The sequence below is a fragment of the Nomascus leucogenys genome, chromosome 3 (assembly GCF_006542625.1).
Source record: "Nomascus leucogenys isolate Asia chromosome 3, Asia_NLE_v1, whole genome shotgun sequence".
Taxonomy (NCBI): domain Eukaryota; kingdom Metazoa; phylum Chordata; class Mammalia; order Primates; family Hylobatidae; genus Nomascus; species Nomascus leucogenys.
In genome coordinates this window covers 17,456,836-17,471,576 of record NC_044383.1, presented here as the reverse complement: position 1 = coordinate 17,471,576, position 14,741 = coordinate 17,456,836, and the positions used below count along the sequence as shown (strand labels likewise).

The window sequence follows — 14,741 nt, the reverse complement described above, 5'->3', positions numbered from 1 at the left end:
CCATATATGCGCTTTGTGGATGAGGAAGCTGAGGCTTAGAGAGGTCAGCATGCTTGCAGAGGCCACCATACTGGTGAGGACAAGAGCAGGGTCTGAAATGGGCTTGGCTGCCTCCCCTCCCCTTATCCCTTATTCCCTGCCTCATTCGTGCAAAAAGGGGCTCATGCAGATTGTCATCTTAGGAGTCAAAGTAAGGTTCCATGGAACCCTAAGAGCTCCCTGGGAGTGAAATGCTGTTTAGCTCCAGGATATGTGGAGACTGCACATATCACAGGGAAGAGAGGTGTGGCTAGAGCCACCCTTTGTTCCTTGACAGCCCCACGCCTTCATGTCCCCCTCTGCCAAGGAGTTAAACAGCAGCCCAGAGATAAACGTCAAGCTTTACTTTTTGTTTTTTGTTTTGAGACAGAGTCTTGCTCTGTCACCCAGGCTAGAGTGCAGTGGCGCAATCACGGCTCACTGCAACCTCCGCCTCCAGGGTTCAAGGGATTCTCTTGCCTCAGCTTCCCAAGTAGCTGGGATTATAGGCGTGCACCACCACGCCCAGCTAATTTTTGTATTTTTAGTAGAGACAGGATTTTACCATGTTGGCCAGGCGGTCACAAACTCCTACATTTTATTTTTGTCCTTCTGTTTAGAAAGCAGAGTTCCTATCACTAACAGGAAAGGAAAGGCATGGTTTCCGGGGAATAGAGCTCCTGTGTTCCCTGATGTTGCCGGGACAACCCTGAGGCAGTACAGATCCTCCTTGCAGGGAAAGGTGTTTGGACAGATCTGTGTTGGTGGCAAAGCCTTGGCTGTCTATGTGGCCAAGCCACATACTGCACTGTACCAGGGGGAGCCCAAGTCAGAAGCTAGGATTTGGGCAGGGGGCGCAGGGAGGACAGGGGGCAGTGTGGAAGAGAACACCTCCTGTGGCTGACAGACCCCTCTCCTCTCATGGGGGAAACTCCAATTTCGTGGATTTTCCAATGATGACTATTCTGAGATGTCGCCTATTAACTTCCAAAAATGTTGACTAGTTGCATCTTGCCCAGTATTCTAAGTTTACTGACAAGGCAACTTTTGTTTTTGAATGCCCATCTCCACAAAGTTTCTAAAACAGAGAAGGGACTTAATAAACAGGCTGAACACTGAACGCTGCCTCTGCAGTCACCCTGAGACACGTGCAGAAAAGAAGCTGGTTTTGCTGCAGCCAGAACTTGCCTTTTCTTTCCGGAAACCACCACTGGCTTCCCGTGATCACCTTATGATAATAGGATCCTGCCCCTCACCTGACCACTTGTCTTTATTGACACCAGAATCTGAATGGGCACAAGAAGCTTGGAAGGCTGACCTAGGAGGAAGCAGGGTGCAGAGCACCGGCTGGAGATGGAACAGAGATCCTGTTCCCTGCCTGGCTCTAGGCCTGCTTTCAACTCGCTGGAGGACTCCGAACACATCATTTCCCTGCTCTGAAACTCAGGGCCTCGCTGCAGGATGGAGCAGTTCCATGCCACAGTATTTCCCAGAGCTCCTCCTGGCTCTGGCTTTCTCTGCACAGTGCTTTGGAGAGAGTAAATGCCCGGGAAATTCTTTAGAAGTATGAAGCACATCTGGTTGACCTTGGGCTGTGCCATTTCCTTATCAGCCTCTCCTTAGTGTTTTGTGTGTGTGTCTCTGAAGACTGTGTGTCTGGGGTGGAGAACTAGAAGGACAAAGGACAGAGACACAAGCTCAGATGAATGGCGTGGAGGACATCCAAGATGAAGAGGGGTCTCGAGATACCAAGCAAATCAAAACAGGTTTCTGAAACTTTCTAGGGAATGAAGTGGGTTGTGGGTCAAGCTGGTATTTGGCGAAAGAAGTCATCTTGTGAGAATTCTAGTGAGGCTGACCCTTGATGGGGGCCGGGGGCCTAGATGTGCTCCAGTGATAAGCATGAGGTGACAGCACAGTGCTTGGCACCTAGGCCACCAAACATCCCCTTCTCCAGCACAGCGGGAGGCAGAAGTCACCATGTGGTCACCATTACCCTCAAAATACAGGAAAAATCATGGAAAGAACGAGGCTCCTGGGTTCCCAGTGCTGACTCTGTGACCATTAGCTCTGCAGACTTGAGTAAGGGTGATCCTTCTCTGAGCCCCCGTGTCCTCAAACAAAGGAAGCTACAATACTATAGTGATAGCACCTCTCCTGCAGGCGTCAGGAGGATAACACCCAAAGGGGTAAAGAATGTGAGGGTACCGCTGGGCATGGTGGCACACGCCTGTAATCCCAGCACTTTGGGAGGCTGAGGCGGGCGGATCACAAGGTCAGGAGGTCGAGACCATCCTGGCTAACATGGTGAAACCCCGTCTCTACTAAAAAATACAAAAAATTAGCCCGGCGTGGTGGCGGGCACCTATAGTCCCAGCTACGCGGGAGGCTGAGGCAGGAGAATGGCGTGAACCCAGGAGGCAGAGCTTGCAGTGAGCCAAGATTGTGCCACTGCACTCCAGCCTGGGTGACACAGTGAGACTCTGTCTCAAAAAAAAAAAAAGAATGTGAAGGTACCCTGTGAACATACAAATAAGAAATGTCTTGCCAAATAGCTGAGTACTCATTATTATGATAAAAAGGCAAGATAAAGACTCTGCTTTTGACTGAAGACAGGAAATTGCCACTTCTATCTTGCTGTGGTTCTGCCCTCGCAGACCTGGATTAACCCCAAAGAATGTTCTTGACCGTTCTCACTGGACTGTATCCACATGCGGGGGTTTGCAGGGCAGCTTGTGCCTCCTCACGGCTCCTCCTACTGCCAAAGAGCACTTGCTTTTGCTTCTGAAGAACCAACCCATCAAGCAGTCTGCATGGGAATTAACCAGCACCACTGTCTCTGGTTTACCTTTAGAGACAGTTAAATACTCTGTGCCATGTGATGATGACAAAGTCAAGAGCTCCTTTCCTTTTATTATGCTGCTGCTTTGCAGAGAACACGGAATCAGCATAATAAATATGTAACCAAGCCAACTTGACAACCCCACGCACAAAAAACTTCAGAGATGCATCTCCCCAGAGCCCTCATTTTATAGGTAAAGAAAGTAGGGCCAGAAACAAGCCACACTCCCAAATAAATGACAGAGTCAGTTCCATAGTCTGACTTTCTCTGCACTATATGACACGTCACAATCTTCACTGGTTGTGTTTAAAATGCAGTTTTGAGACTCAAACCCGAGCAGCATTCGTCATCTATCTCTGCATACATTTCGGAAAATGAGTCTGCCCGTGTTTCCCCCACACACACCAGGAAGGGAGCCCCAAAAAGGAATCTGGACGCAGTTCTCACCTGTAAATTTGCACACGGTGGCAAAACATGAGCGGGAATTTCATTCTCAGACCCTGCTGGCCCCAGGGGCTTGTTCTTAACCCGGAGGGCAGTGGTGGTAGTGGCAGTGGTGGTCTGTACTGGGAGGGCTGGCTGCCACACGGTCACATCGGAGCCATTGCCAAAGGCTTGAATTGCATTTTCTGCAATAAAACAGGAGGAAATCCAATTTCAAAGTCAAGCAGCAAATGTAACAGACAGGATATACACAGCCAGAGAGGCACACTAGAAATTCTGATTATAGCATTGGACTTCTCTGAACACAACGCATCCATCCATTTGCCCTATACATGCTGAGAGTCAGGCTTTGGGGTCAGGTGCTCAAAAATCAATTCAGTCATTAAACCCTGAGCTGGACACTTAGCTATGCTCAGAATGCAACAAATATTTATTTTCTTCCTATTTATGTGCCAGGTGCTGAGCAAGATCCTTGCCCTGAAATATCCATCAGTCAAGCCCTTTGAAACCCAGCCTCAGTACTGTTCCTTGGGATCATAACTGTCCCATTTTCCCAGAAAATTCTTGTGCTCTGTCAATATTCTATATTAAAAGGAAACTAATTAGTGCTTTTTTTAAAAAGTCCTAATCATGAGACTGAGGCAATTCAATGGCATTCCCATTAATATGGCCAGCAAAATGGAACCAGTTTCTTAAAAAAAAAAAATCTACCCTATCTAGTGAAAATTTAAGTAAGATTATTTTTTCTCCTTCTGCTCCAGTCTTCCAAACAAAATCTGCATAATTAGGTAGGAGCAGCCCTGCTTAAATGAAAAGTTTAAAATGTAAAACTTCAAAAGCTTATTACAATTTCATAGGATTAGATTGTTTTTATGGCAAGAGTAAATTGGTTGTGTTGTTCCCCTCCCCAAAATGAATAAAAAACAGTTTCTAATCAGGTCTTCGGGGATTTGGCCTGGATTTAGGATTTTTTTTTTTTATTTCATATTCATTGTATAAAAAAACCGAACTCCTCCATTTGGGACCTGAATGTGCAAATTGTTAATATATGACTCTTAGTTGGCATTTTTCTATATTCAAGACAGAATAATTTAAGCCTAATCTTCCTCTTAGAAGTGACATTTTGTTCTAAAATTGTTATCCTTTAAGTTCAGTAAATTGGAAGCTTGTTTTCTGCACCTTTACATTTTGGGGGGCTGTAAGAAACAGCTTCAAATTAATATAAATGCTTTTTATGCTCCCAGCTATGTTCCATGGCTTAACTGGTGAGTGTGAGGCAGAGAAAGAGGCAAACAGGGACCAGTTCCCTTAAATGCCCAGAAGAACCACCACTGCTACCCTTGCTTTTGCTTAAAACATGTAGATTCAAGAGACTCACAGTTTCTTGCAACTACCTGTGCTTTTCCCAGTGTGTTTGCCTTGCCACAGCAGCGGTTCAGTTGTTCACTTGCTCATTCATTCATTCAAATGTTAATAGAATATCTACTAAGTGCCAAGCACTGAACTATGCATGGGGCACACAGTAGTGAACAACAACAGCAACAAAAGATAAAAGTCCACGCCCTCATGGAGGTCACATTCTGGTTGTGCAGGCAAATAAGTGAAATATATAATACATTAGGCAGTGAGAAATGCCTGGAGAAAATGAAGCAAGGGAGTGCCAGAGGCATTGAGCGGGGAGAGGGAGTTGGTACTTAGATAAACAGATCCAGGAAGGCCTCCTGCTGAAGGTGCCATCTGAATAAAGACCTGAGTGAAGGCTACTGATATCTAACCTCACCTCCATCCCATTTGTCTCTTCCCCCTGCATCTGTCATGCACATGGCTTAAAAACAACTGTTTCCTCCCCCAAACTAGAAATAAACAATTGGCTAGAGTTGTGTTCGTGATACGAGAATTTGGGAGAGGTTTGGCTTAATCTGAAGGGAGCAGAATTAAGTTTCTACATTTGGGCTGGAATCTATAAGTTGCGATTCCTTCTAGTTGCAAGAGATTGAACTGATGGCCCTGCGTCTTTGGGGCTCTGTGCCCCATCTAGTCACAGTGGAAATGGAATGACTGTGAAAAATTCTGGCTGGCTTTGGCCCCTGATGCAGGCAAAGTGCATTTATTTTTATTGAAAAGTCATTAGCAATGAGACACCAGACTATTCTCTCCTTCACCAAAAAGGTTATAAAGCAGGAACAACTTTAATTTCCCTGTGAGGGAGAAGTTTTCCAGCCAGTGTGAGCAAAATCTTTTCTTGCACTGACCTCCACTGTCATTGCTTTATCTTCGTTAAAACTTGCATTCTGCCAGAAGACTGCAGGATGTGAAAAAGAGGAAATATACATACATACATACATACATACACACACATATTTTCAGTCGAGACCAAATAAAAGGTCCAAGCTGTGATTCCTTGGTATGCCCCAATGTCGTAGTGAAGGTCTCCTTACTTGACACTACTTTTGTGGGTGTGAATTTCACTTAAGAATCCAAAAGCTTGTTTTATTTTTAAGAGGCCCAAAGCAATTGACTACAGCCACATTGTTTGAAGTGTCTAGTAAGCAAATGACTTCGACTTTTCCTATCAACAAAGTAAATGATGAGGAAGTTTTAGAGTAACACTCAAAAGCTTTTGTGTGTGTGTGTGCACAGTAAACTATTAGCTACCAACCAAGCATCATGGAGAAATTGTCACTTGAAGACAGGGCTCTGAGGGGTGGGTGGCTGAGCCTTGATTCCTAGAAACTTAGTCCACCCCTCCCACCAGGAAGTCGGACTGACCTGGTTCCTGAAGTTCAGGCCTATGTTCTCATCCAACAAGCTCTTCAACATCGGGGTGAACAAAGCTCTTAGGACACAGGGGGCCGCAAAACGATTCGCACTTTGGATCCTAACTCTGGCACGTGAGGCCTATGTGAATTACCAGGCTTTACTCACCTGTATGGCCGGATAAAACCACCTACGTCTATGAGGACTCTTGTGTAGATTACAATAAATGAGAATGTATATTTTACACTCGCTATACAGTGAATTTGAACACATGGAAGATAATCAGTAAATGGCGGCTGCCACAGAGTGGGTTGAAATTTTCAGGTGTCTCAGCTGGAGCGTCATCTAGGGTGTGCACATCTGGGTAGATATATATGAGTCCTGGCACTGTGCTTTGAGAGCTTGATGAATGCCCATTGTTCACATCCGTCCATTTCTGTCTATCCTTGTCCCTTTGGGAAACATGTTTCCAAACTGCCTAAAGGACACTGCAATAAGAACAGATTCTGCTTTCAAGCAGGAGCCCCCTCCTGCCTCCGCAGTGCTTATCTCGCCTCCAGAGATAACGGGCATCCCGAGCCTCCTGCCTGTATCGCCAGTTTATCCCACTCAAGAATTGTTGCTTCTCCTCTGAGCCAGCCCTGAGCATCCAAGGGGCTATTGATGTTAACATTCTAATTTTTCTCAGAGAGTCCTTGGAGGCCTATCCCCATCTAATTTGTCTGAGCTTCTCACATTGTATATTCCGCCCAGGTTTCAAGAACCTTTGGAACAGACTCTCCGCAGGCTGCCAAGATCAAAATTTGATCTGCGGGTAGAAGCGTTCTTTTCCCACATAATGTACCCTCAGTTATTTGAATCTCTTGCTCTCTCAGGCCTTTGGATTCACAGTCTTAGCAGCACCCAGTTCATCACTTGCTGGGTTCCCTGCTGCATTACATGGGGTGGCTCACAAAAGGAGTTGGATTTACTATCAGTGACTAAGCAGAAAGGAAGAAAGACAGACAGAGGGAGGAAGCAGGCGCAGGAAACAAGAGGTACAGGCACAAGGTACAAGAGGTACAGCTGGAGCTCAGAGAAGAAAATGCGTTTGCTCGTTTGTTTCTTATTTTTTACAAACTCACTAAGACACGTATTGTCCTTGAAGAAATTCAAAAATTTCAAGCACTCTTCTAGGTCGTTCCCACTGTTGCTGCAGTCACACCATGGGGCCACACTGAGGCTACTGGAGTCTATGTAGTTGGGGGTCATGACTGTGCCTAAAAGAATAAAAACAAGGCATTTTATTGTTGTACGATGATACTTTTCCATAGCCTAAAAAGAAACCAATATTCCTCTGATGGCGGATGCACCGTGGATAATTACAAACATTGTGTTTGCTGAGTGGGAAATTATGTTAAGCAGTGCATTTTCTCGGCAATTTATCTTGAGCACATAAAATAATTTACACATTTACTTTAAAAATTATAACAGAACTCCTTGAGCTGCACTTAGGGTATTCTTTCATGCACAAACGGTATGGATGTCGTGGAGTAGGAAAGAATTAACTTAGAGAACGCATGAGTTGCCAAATCCCTTGCATTTTCTTGAAAATGTCATTAATCTTCATTAATAGATAGAGCTGGGTTTACATATCTTAAACAATTTTGTTTAGGACTTTGAATCTACTTCCCCCAGAAGCAAATGGTTTCTTTAGAGTGACATAGGGAAGCTAGAAGCTTCCTAGCGGTTAGCCCGCACCCTGAATGTATACACATACATATGGGGTCTTCTCAACTGATCTAAATAAAGTCTTCCACGTTGTGAAAGAACTGGAAACAAACAATGGAAATTCTCTAAGCCAACGGCTCCTAGAGTATTGCCTGTGGACTCTCAATGGTGCTCAAAGAAATGCTGGGTGGTCCTTCCTGCCTACATCTTGTCGTGATATTTCTGATGAGTTCTAAACTGGCATAAACACACAAAGCATTTATACTTAATCCAAACCAAATGTCTTCTCCTGGGTGGCTGACACCAGGCAATGCCCGCTGATGACAAGAAGCCTTTTGTTTTTATATATTTTCTGGATGTAAGAAGTAATAGGTGGTCAGTAGTCCTCAGGGTGTATTTGGATCACAAACAGAAAAATAATTCTGTTCTAAACTTCTCTGAGTCAAGGGCATACTGTCTTTGCCCTATATTCTTTACTGACTTGAACTAAATAATATCGCATTATACCTTGGGATGAACATTTTAACCTACTGCATAGAGGGAACTCCTAACTTTGGTTGAGAAAGGAACAGGCACCCTAAACACTAGGGGAGGAGGTTAAGGCCATTGGATATGCCTGGTGCCACGGTGGGCCCCTGGCATAATATATGGAAGAAGTAGGAATAAGCCTTGTCCAGAAAGAAATTGGAGAGAGAGATCCAGACCCAACAGAGAAAGACATTTTGGTCTACGCAATGCATTGCTTCTGCCATTGGGCCCTTCATTCATTCATCATCCTTAGGTGTGTAAGGGTTTAAGGGTTTGCCAAGCCTAGGAATAACTTCAAGGAAATGCTGGCAGTACCTGGCCTTGGCCCCTCCTAAAGAGGTTAAGGAGCAAGTGCACCTGGGAAGGGCACTGACTGAAGTGTTAACAGGGACTACATCCATCGACATGGAGGAGCTTGGAAAAAAACTGCTTTTCTGTTTGTGAACCAAATACATTCTGTGGATTACTGACCACCTATTACATCTCACGTCCATAACATGTAGACATTGTTAGCAGATGCAGCTAGAGTTGAGTTGGAGATACTCAACATTTTCTTCTGTGAGCTTCTTTGTATTTTTAAAACACTTTTTACAATGAGAATGCCTTGACTACTTTTGTTGTTTCTGCAATTCCATAGTTGATACGTAATCCCTAGTAGAGATTAACTTACTCGGGAAAAGGAGAGAGTGAATGCAAGTTTGGAGTATTGGCTTAAGGAAGATACACTCATTGGCCCAATCAATAAAAATAGAAAATACTTGGGGATCCAGGGAAAGCTATTACCCACAGCAGGGCAGGTATCCTTCCAAAAAGTTGGGAGTAAAGAATGTACCAGGAACCTGTCCATCCCTGCATTAAGTACCGTTATTGATTTTCCCAAAGCTGCCTGCTGAAGATGCTCTGGTGACAAAGAATGTAGTCTGTGCTGTCATTCTCGGGGGGAGCTTCTTCCTAGTGGTGACGTGTGTGACCCTGACACAGACAGCCGGCAGGAACAAACACCCTGGCTGAGCCATCGTGCTTCTGACAATTGTGATTTTCCTCACCCTTCCACAGCCTTCACTGCGTGTTCCTTCTCAGATGCCAGTTGAGATGAGCCCTGCCACCAAGGCTTCTGCTGTCCCCGGTACCTGGGACACCTGCCTTTCCCCCTGACAGCCCCTGGTATCCAGGGGTCCAAGTTTACTTCCCTTCTGACTCTCACGGCGGTCATGTGTAATCACACTGCTCAGAATGCTGAGAACATGGTTCTTCTAAAGCCTTGGGTCTTGAAAGACAGAAAATACTGTTTCTGCCATGTCTGTTTTCAGGAAAAAAAAATTTAGCCTAAATCACCCTCTGCACACTGGGAGTTGAATTACCAAGAACATTAACAGCAAGCAGGGCCCCTGTATTTAGGGTTTTTATTTCAAAAGGACCATTTCTGGGAAACAGCCTTTTTGATTTCCCCAGCCTGAATGACTTCCCTTTCTCCAAAGTTCCCTAATTCAATTAACTTGGTTTGACTCGCTTTCTTCTTCCATAACCAAGCGTTTTTTCTCTCTGCTTTTGTTCTGCGTGGTCAGTTTCCCAACTGAGACGCCTCGCCCGTCTGCGCACTTGCAGCCTCCCCACTCCTTAATAATCGCCGCTTCCTGCCTCTGCCTTTCATGCATCCATTATCCCATTTTTTTCTTTTCTTCTACTTCTTTTTTTTTTTTTTTTTTTTTTTTTTTTTTTTTTTTTTTTTTTTTTACAGGCATGTCCTCAAGGATTTAACATCCAAACCCCAGCCCAGAGGTTACTGTGAGATTTTCACTTCTGCAGACATGCAGACATCAGCAAGGCGCAATGGAAAGAACGCAGGTATTTGCAAACCACACTCTTCTCCCATCCGGCTTCTCCCGGATCTTACCAATAAGCCCTGAATAGGCGAGGAGGCAGTCAGCGTAGTTTTCCTTTAGACAGCTGCTGACAGACCTTGACTCTGGCTGGCAGTTGGTAAAAAAATCCGCAAGGCGAGATCTACAATAGGAAAAAAGGGGTGGGGGGTGGAAATGTGCTTTAAAACATCCTAAGCCTCTGGACAGACATGTTTTCTTTATTCCTTTGTTGATATGCCTTTTTCTGCACACGCGCACACACACACACACACACACACACACACACAAATACGTAGAAAACGTGAGCTAAGAAACTGTTGGCATCCTTTCTCATTCAACCCCCTCATGTCTCTTTGCCCAGCCCTCGCCCACCTGTGTGTCTGTTTATTCAGAGAGAAGTCTTCAGGGCCTATAACTGGAGGAATCTAGAGGCTTTGAAGTTTCCATTCAATATTTATTTCTGACTAGACTTATTTGCATCTTTAGGAAATACGCCTCTCCACACACTCACCGGAGATCCACGCTGGGAAAATATTTACTTTATACAGAAACGTGTCCCTGGCATCAAAATAGGATCCTACAGCCCATCTGCTCCTATAATTCCTACTGGCTTTAAGAATGTGTGTTTCTGTCTTGTAAATCACCTCTCATCCACCAGCCCAGGGGTAGTGATTTATTCCAGCCGAGTGGCACTGAGGAGGAGCCTGCCTTTGGGGAACAGAAGGGGAAGGCAAGAGGGACAGAGAGGCTTGCTCTAGGCGGGTGGGCCTGTGGTCAGGCTGTGCCTGGAGAGGCTGCTGCAAGATGCGACAGCTGCCTGCAGGTTGGAATCTCTCCAGGGGCCGGCGCAGTCCACCCAGAAGCCCTGGGTGGCAGTGAAGATGCAGCAGCCCAGAAGGGGACAGAAGCCGCAGACACGCTGGTCTGGGGAGAAGAGGGCTCTTTGTGGCCAACTGGCTGTTTTTCCATCTGAAGAGGATATTGTTGGAGAAATCCTGAATGAGAGCTGGGCCACCTCTGAGGTCATCTCAGCAGACAACTGCTCTGTTTCTACGGAAGAACATAATGGACTTCACAAGAATTTAAATTATCTGGCAATTATGGGAGACAATGGGAGGCTGTCTCAGTTTTCTTCTGTCTTTAGCTCACCCCAGAATTGGCTGTCAACATACCCAGAGCTGTTTCACTTCTTTCCACCTAAGAGACTGTATTTTCTTGGCACACTTTATGATATAAACGAGCTTGGTTTGGTGGAACCAAGATGGGTAGGATGTGTGGGGATCACAAAGGTTTCTAAGGAAGCGCGTTATGCATCCCTTTCCTGCAATTTTAACTAGAAAGGGCATTCGAAGACCTGATGGAATTATCCGAGTCTGCAGTACACTGCAAAGGCATGTTCGTGTGGGGTTCTCTCCTTGAACCCTTGTAAACAAGACTTGCCCAAGCTTCCCTATCTGATTCCATCTTGTGTGCTCTCTATGTTCTGGGGGCCTGACTCCATTGCAGTGAATGCCCGGAGCAGATGCTGGAGATCTGCTTTATTTCCTTTGCACAGCACCTGACACTCCTCAGAGAGCTCCTGTATACGTCTCCCCAAACAGGACCATGTGCGGAAGCTAAGTGCTTTGGCAAAATCCTCCTAATGTGGCTGGGGTGTGCGCATGTGTACGCGCCTGAGTGGCAACCACGGTCCGTGCCTCGCTGGTGTTTCCCGACTTTAATTGAACACACTGAAAGATACAAAACCTGCCTATTTTCTGTAGCCTGGCTAAAGGGTTTATTTTTCAGAGGAAATCCCTAAAGATGGCTCGGGCTTACTCAACTGGCTCCAACGGCATCCAGCTTGGATTGAGTGTTAATTTCAAAAGAATTTTCCTGGTCATGAAAGTTAACGATCTAGTGACACTGGGTTTCTAAGTTTGCAAAGGCCAACTGTAAGTTCAGGCAGCTGGGGCTCCGGTTCTGCACACAACCTGGCTGCTGAACAGCTCTCTGACCTGGCAGCCCCACGCTCCCGGCCTGTCCCCCAGAGATAGACAAAAGGTCGCTCCCTCTCCACATCTCCCGTTTCTCACAGTCTCTCCAGCAGACTGTTAACTGAACAACACTGTGATGAGGATTACTGTCCTTCAGTGAGAGACTAATGCCACCAGACTCATTTTGCTTAACAACCTCGGAATTGACTCACAATTGGACTCTGGAATGAAAGGCTAATTGAGTCAGTCTGCTGCAGAAAGCATAGCCCCGATTGGGAGGATAAAACAAAATATACTGCTCTGAGCCGAACTCTGGACAGGCTGCTTTTTGAGACATCATCGGCACATATCCTGGCCCTATGACACACAGCCAGTGGATGGGAAGAGAGTTTCCATGTAAGGGTGAGCGCATGCGGCACTGTTAAAACACTAACATTTCCACGTTTTATCACATTTGACCACCTCTCCCTGGCAGCTATACTTGGAGACAGGATGCTCACATTATAGGATTCACATGTCACAGATGGAAACAATGAAGTAAGAAGTTTATACAGCGCTATGCTGGGGCCAGCTCATCCTGGTGAATTGGCACAATTTCAGGAATTTTTCAGGTTGGCTAATAACATTGCAGTGGTAGTTTGAAAGTGGTCATGGTGGGGGGATTTACACCACGGTAACCAGCAAACACTATAAATCAGAGCTTTGTGTTGTTCTTGAAGCACTGGTTGTTATATATTTACTGGCACGACTCTATTTAAGAACCAGTATGATGTTAGTAAATCCCACTGATAAAGCATGCATCATGTCTCCAGTTGAGTCCCAACCCTTCTGGGACAGGCTTCCTCTCCTATCCCCAGTCATTCTTATGCCAAGTGAAATGGGGCAATAGCAATTAACCTCCGATCTTCAGTACTTTCCAAAGAAAGAAAACAGCTCCACTCCCCCATCCCACTAAAACATCCTTCCTTCCCAACATCTCCTTCTCCTACCATCACAATCTTCTAACATCTCCTAAATTATGCATGCAAATGGTCACATGTATTGACACAACAGCTGGATTCCTGTCCATCCCACTGACTGATGTGTCAAGTGCCATGCTATAATGATGAAAAAGACCCTGTCCTTGAACTTATATAACCCGCAATCTAGGTGCCAAGAAAAACAAGTAAAAAGATTATTATAATACAGTGATTTGTTCTTGATAAAAGGTAAGAATGAATGGCCACTAACAAAAACAATACCTAGCATGAATGAAGTGTTCAGTACATGTTAGGTATATCTTTACAAACTTTTACTTTGTATGACAGCAAAATAATTGGTATTATTATTTTATTATCCTAATTCTATAGACAAGGAAACCAAGGCTTAGTGAGGTTAGACTAGAATAAAAGAGTGAGTAGCAGAATGAGGACTTAAAGTCATACATTCTGACTCTACCACTTAAGGTTTTACTATTACACAGCTGCAGAAGCTGGTTTCCAAGAGGCTGTGGTATTGGGACTGAGACTTAAAGGATGGGTAGAATTGGTTAGGTAAAGGTAGAGCAGGGTATTCCAGACAGAAGGAAGCAGCAAAGTATAAAGTAATCACACACAGTAAGACCTGCATAACAACTACGAAGTATTTGTACATGCCAGGTACTAATTTAATGACTTAACATGTATTCATACATTGGATTCTCACAACAGCCTTATTAGGTGATACGTCCATCAAGCCCATTTTACAGATGAGGAAACTGAGGCACAGAGCCTTTAAGCAACTCCCTCTAGGTTGCAGAGCTCTGTGATGGAGCTGGAACCTGACCACGTTCAATCTGATGCCAGAGCCGGAAGTCATTCTCAGCTGCTGCACTTAACAGGTGCATTGCCCAGAACATCACTGGTCACTCACTCAGGATGCCCAGGCCACAAGATCCAAATGGGTAGTGATGGGAAAAGATGCTGATGAGGTCTTGAAAGCCTCTGAATGATCCAAGGGTTTAGGTTTTTATCTTAAAAGCAGTGGAAGCCACTGAAGGATTTTAAACCAAGAAGTAACATGGTCAGATGTGCATATTGGGAAGACTCTTCCATCTCACCATTGTTCAGCAAAGATATGCTTCAGACCTACTCTGTGCCCTCACTGTTCCAGCAGCTATGGGAAGAGCAAGAAACTTGCCAGGAAGGGAAGGGATGGTTCCCTAGGATTCCGCAGCCATGAACCAGAGCAAAGAACCGAGGGCTGGAAGAGGAGAAAGAAAGGAGGATGCCCGGAAATGTGGGTATCAGTAGAATGAAAGTCAAAACTTTGGACTGGAGGAGTGAGAACAGAATCAAGACGAGGACAGCTCAGCAGACAGTGGGGCCCTGGTGGGAAAGATGGGGGAGGACAGGTTTACCAGGAAGATAATGAGGCTGGCAGTGGCTGTGTTGAGTTCATGATGCTGTGGACAGCCAAGATGCTGACATGTTGTTAGAGCTCTGGCTGCTGCTTCTGTCCAGTCACCAACTGCTGCCTGAGCACCTACTGTATGCACAGCTCCAGTGCCCCAGGACAGCTCCTTTTGCACACGCACTTCCCCCTGCCCACCCTGGGTTATGAATCACACTGTAATCAATGTCAATG

The 14,741-nt window shown here is 45.3% G+C and overlaps 1 protein-coding gene across 3 annotated transcripts in view; it reads right to left on the bottom strand.

Moving 5' to 3' along the window:
- Positions 1-14,741, bottom strand: part of GFRA1 (GDNF family receptor alpha 1) — a 219,800-nt gene that overhangs the window by 29,093 nt on the left and 175,966 nt on the right. For all 3 annotated transcript variants that reach the window (XM_003254986.4, XM_030806573.1, XM_030806568.1), the window contains 3 exons: positions 10,194-10,303; positions 7,186-7,320; positions 3,308-3,489 (listed from right to left, as the gene is read on the bottom strand). In XM_003254986.4, coding sequence (XP_003255034.1) covers positions 3,308-3,489; positions 7,186-7,320; positions 10,194-10,303 — 427 coding nt within the window. The remainder of the gene's footprint in view (positions 1-3,307; positions 3,490-7,185; positions 7,321-10,193; positions 10,304-14,741) is intronic.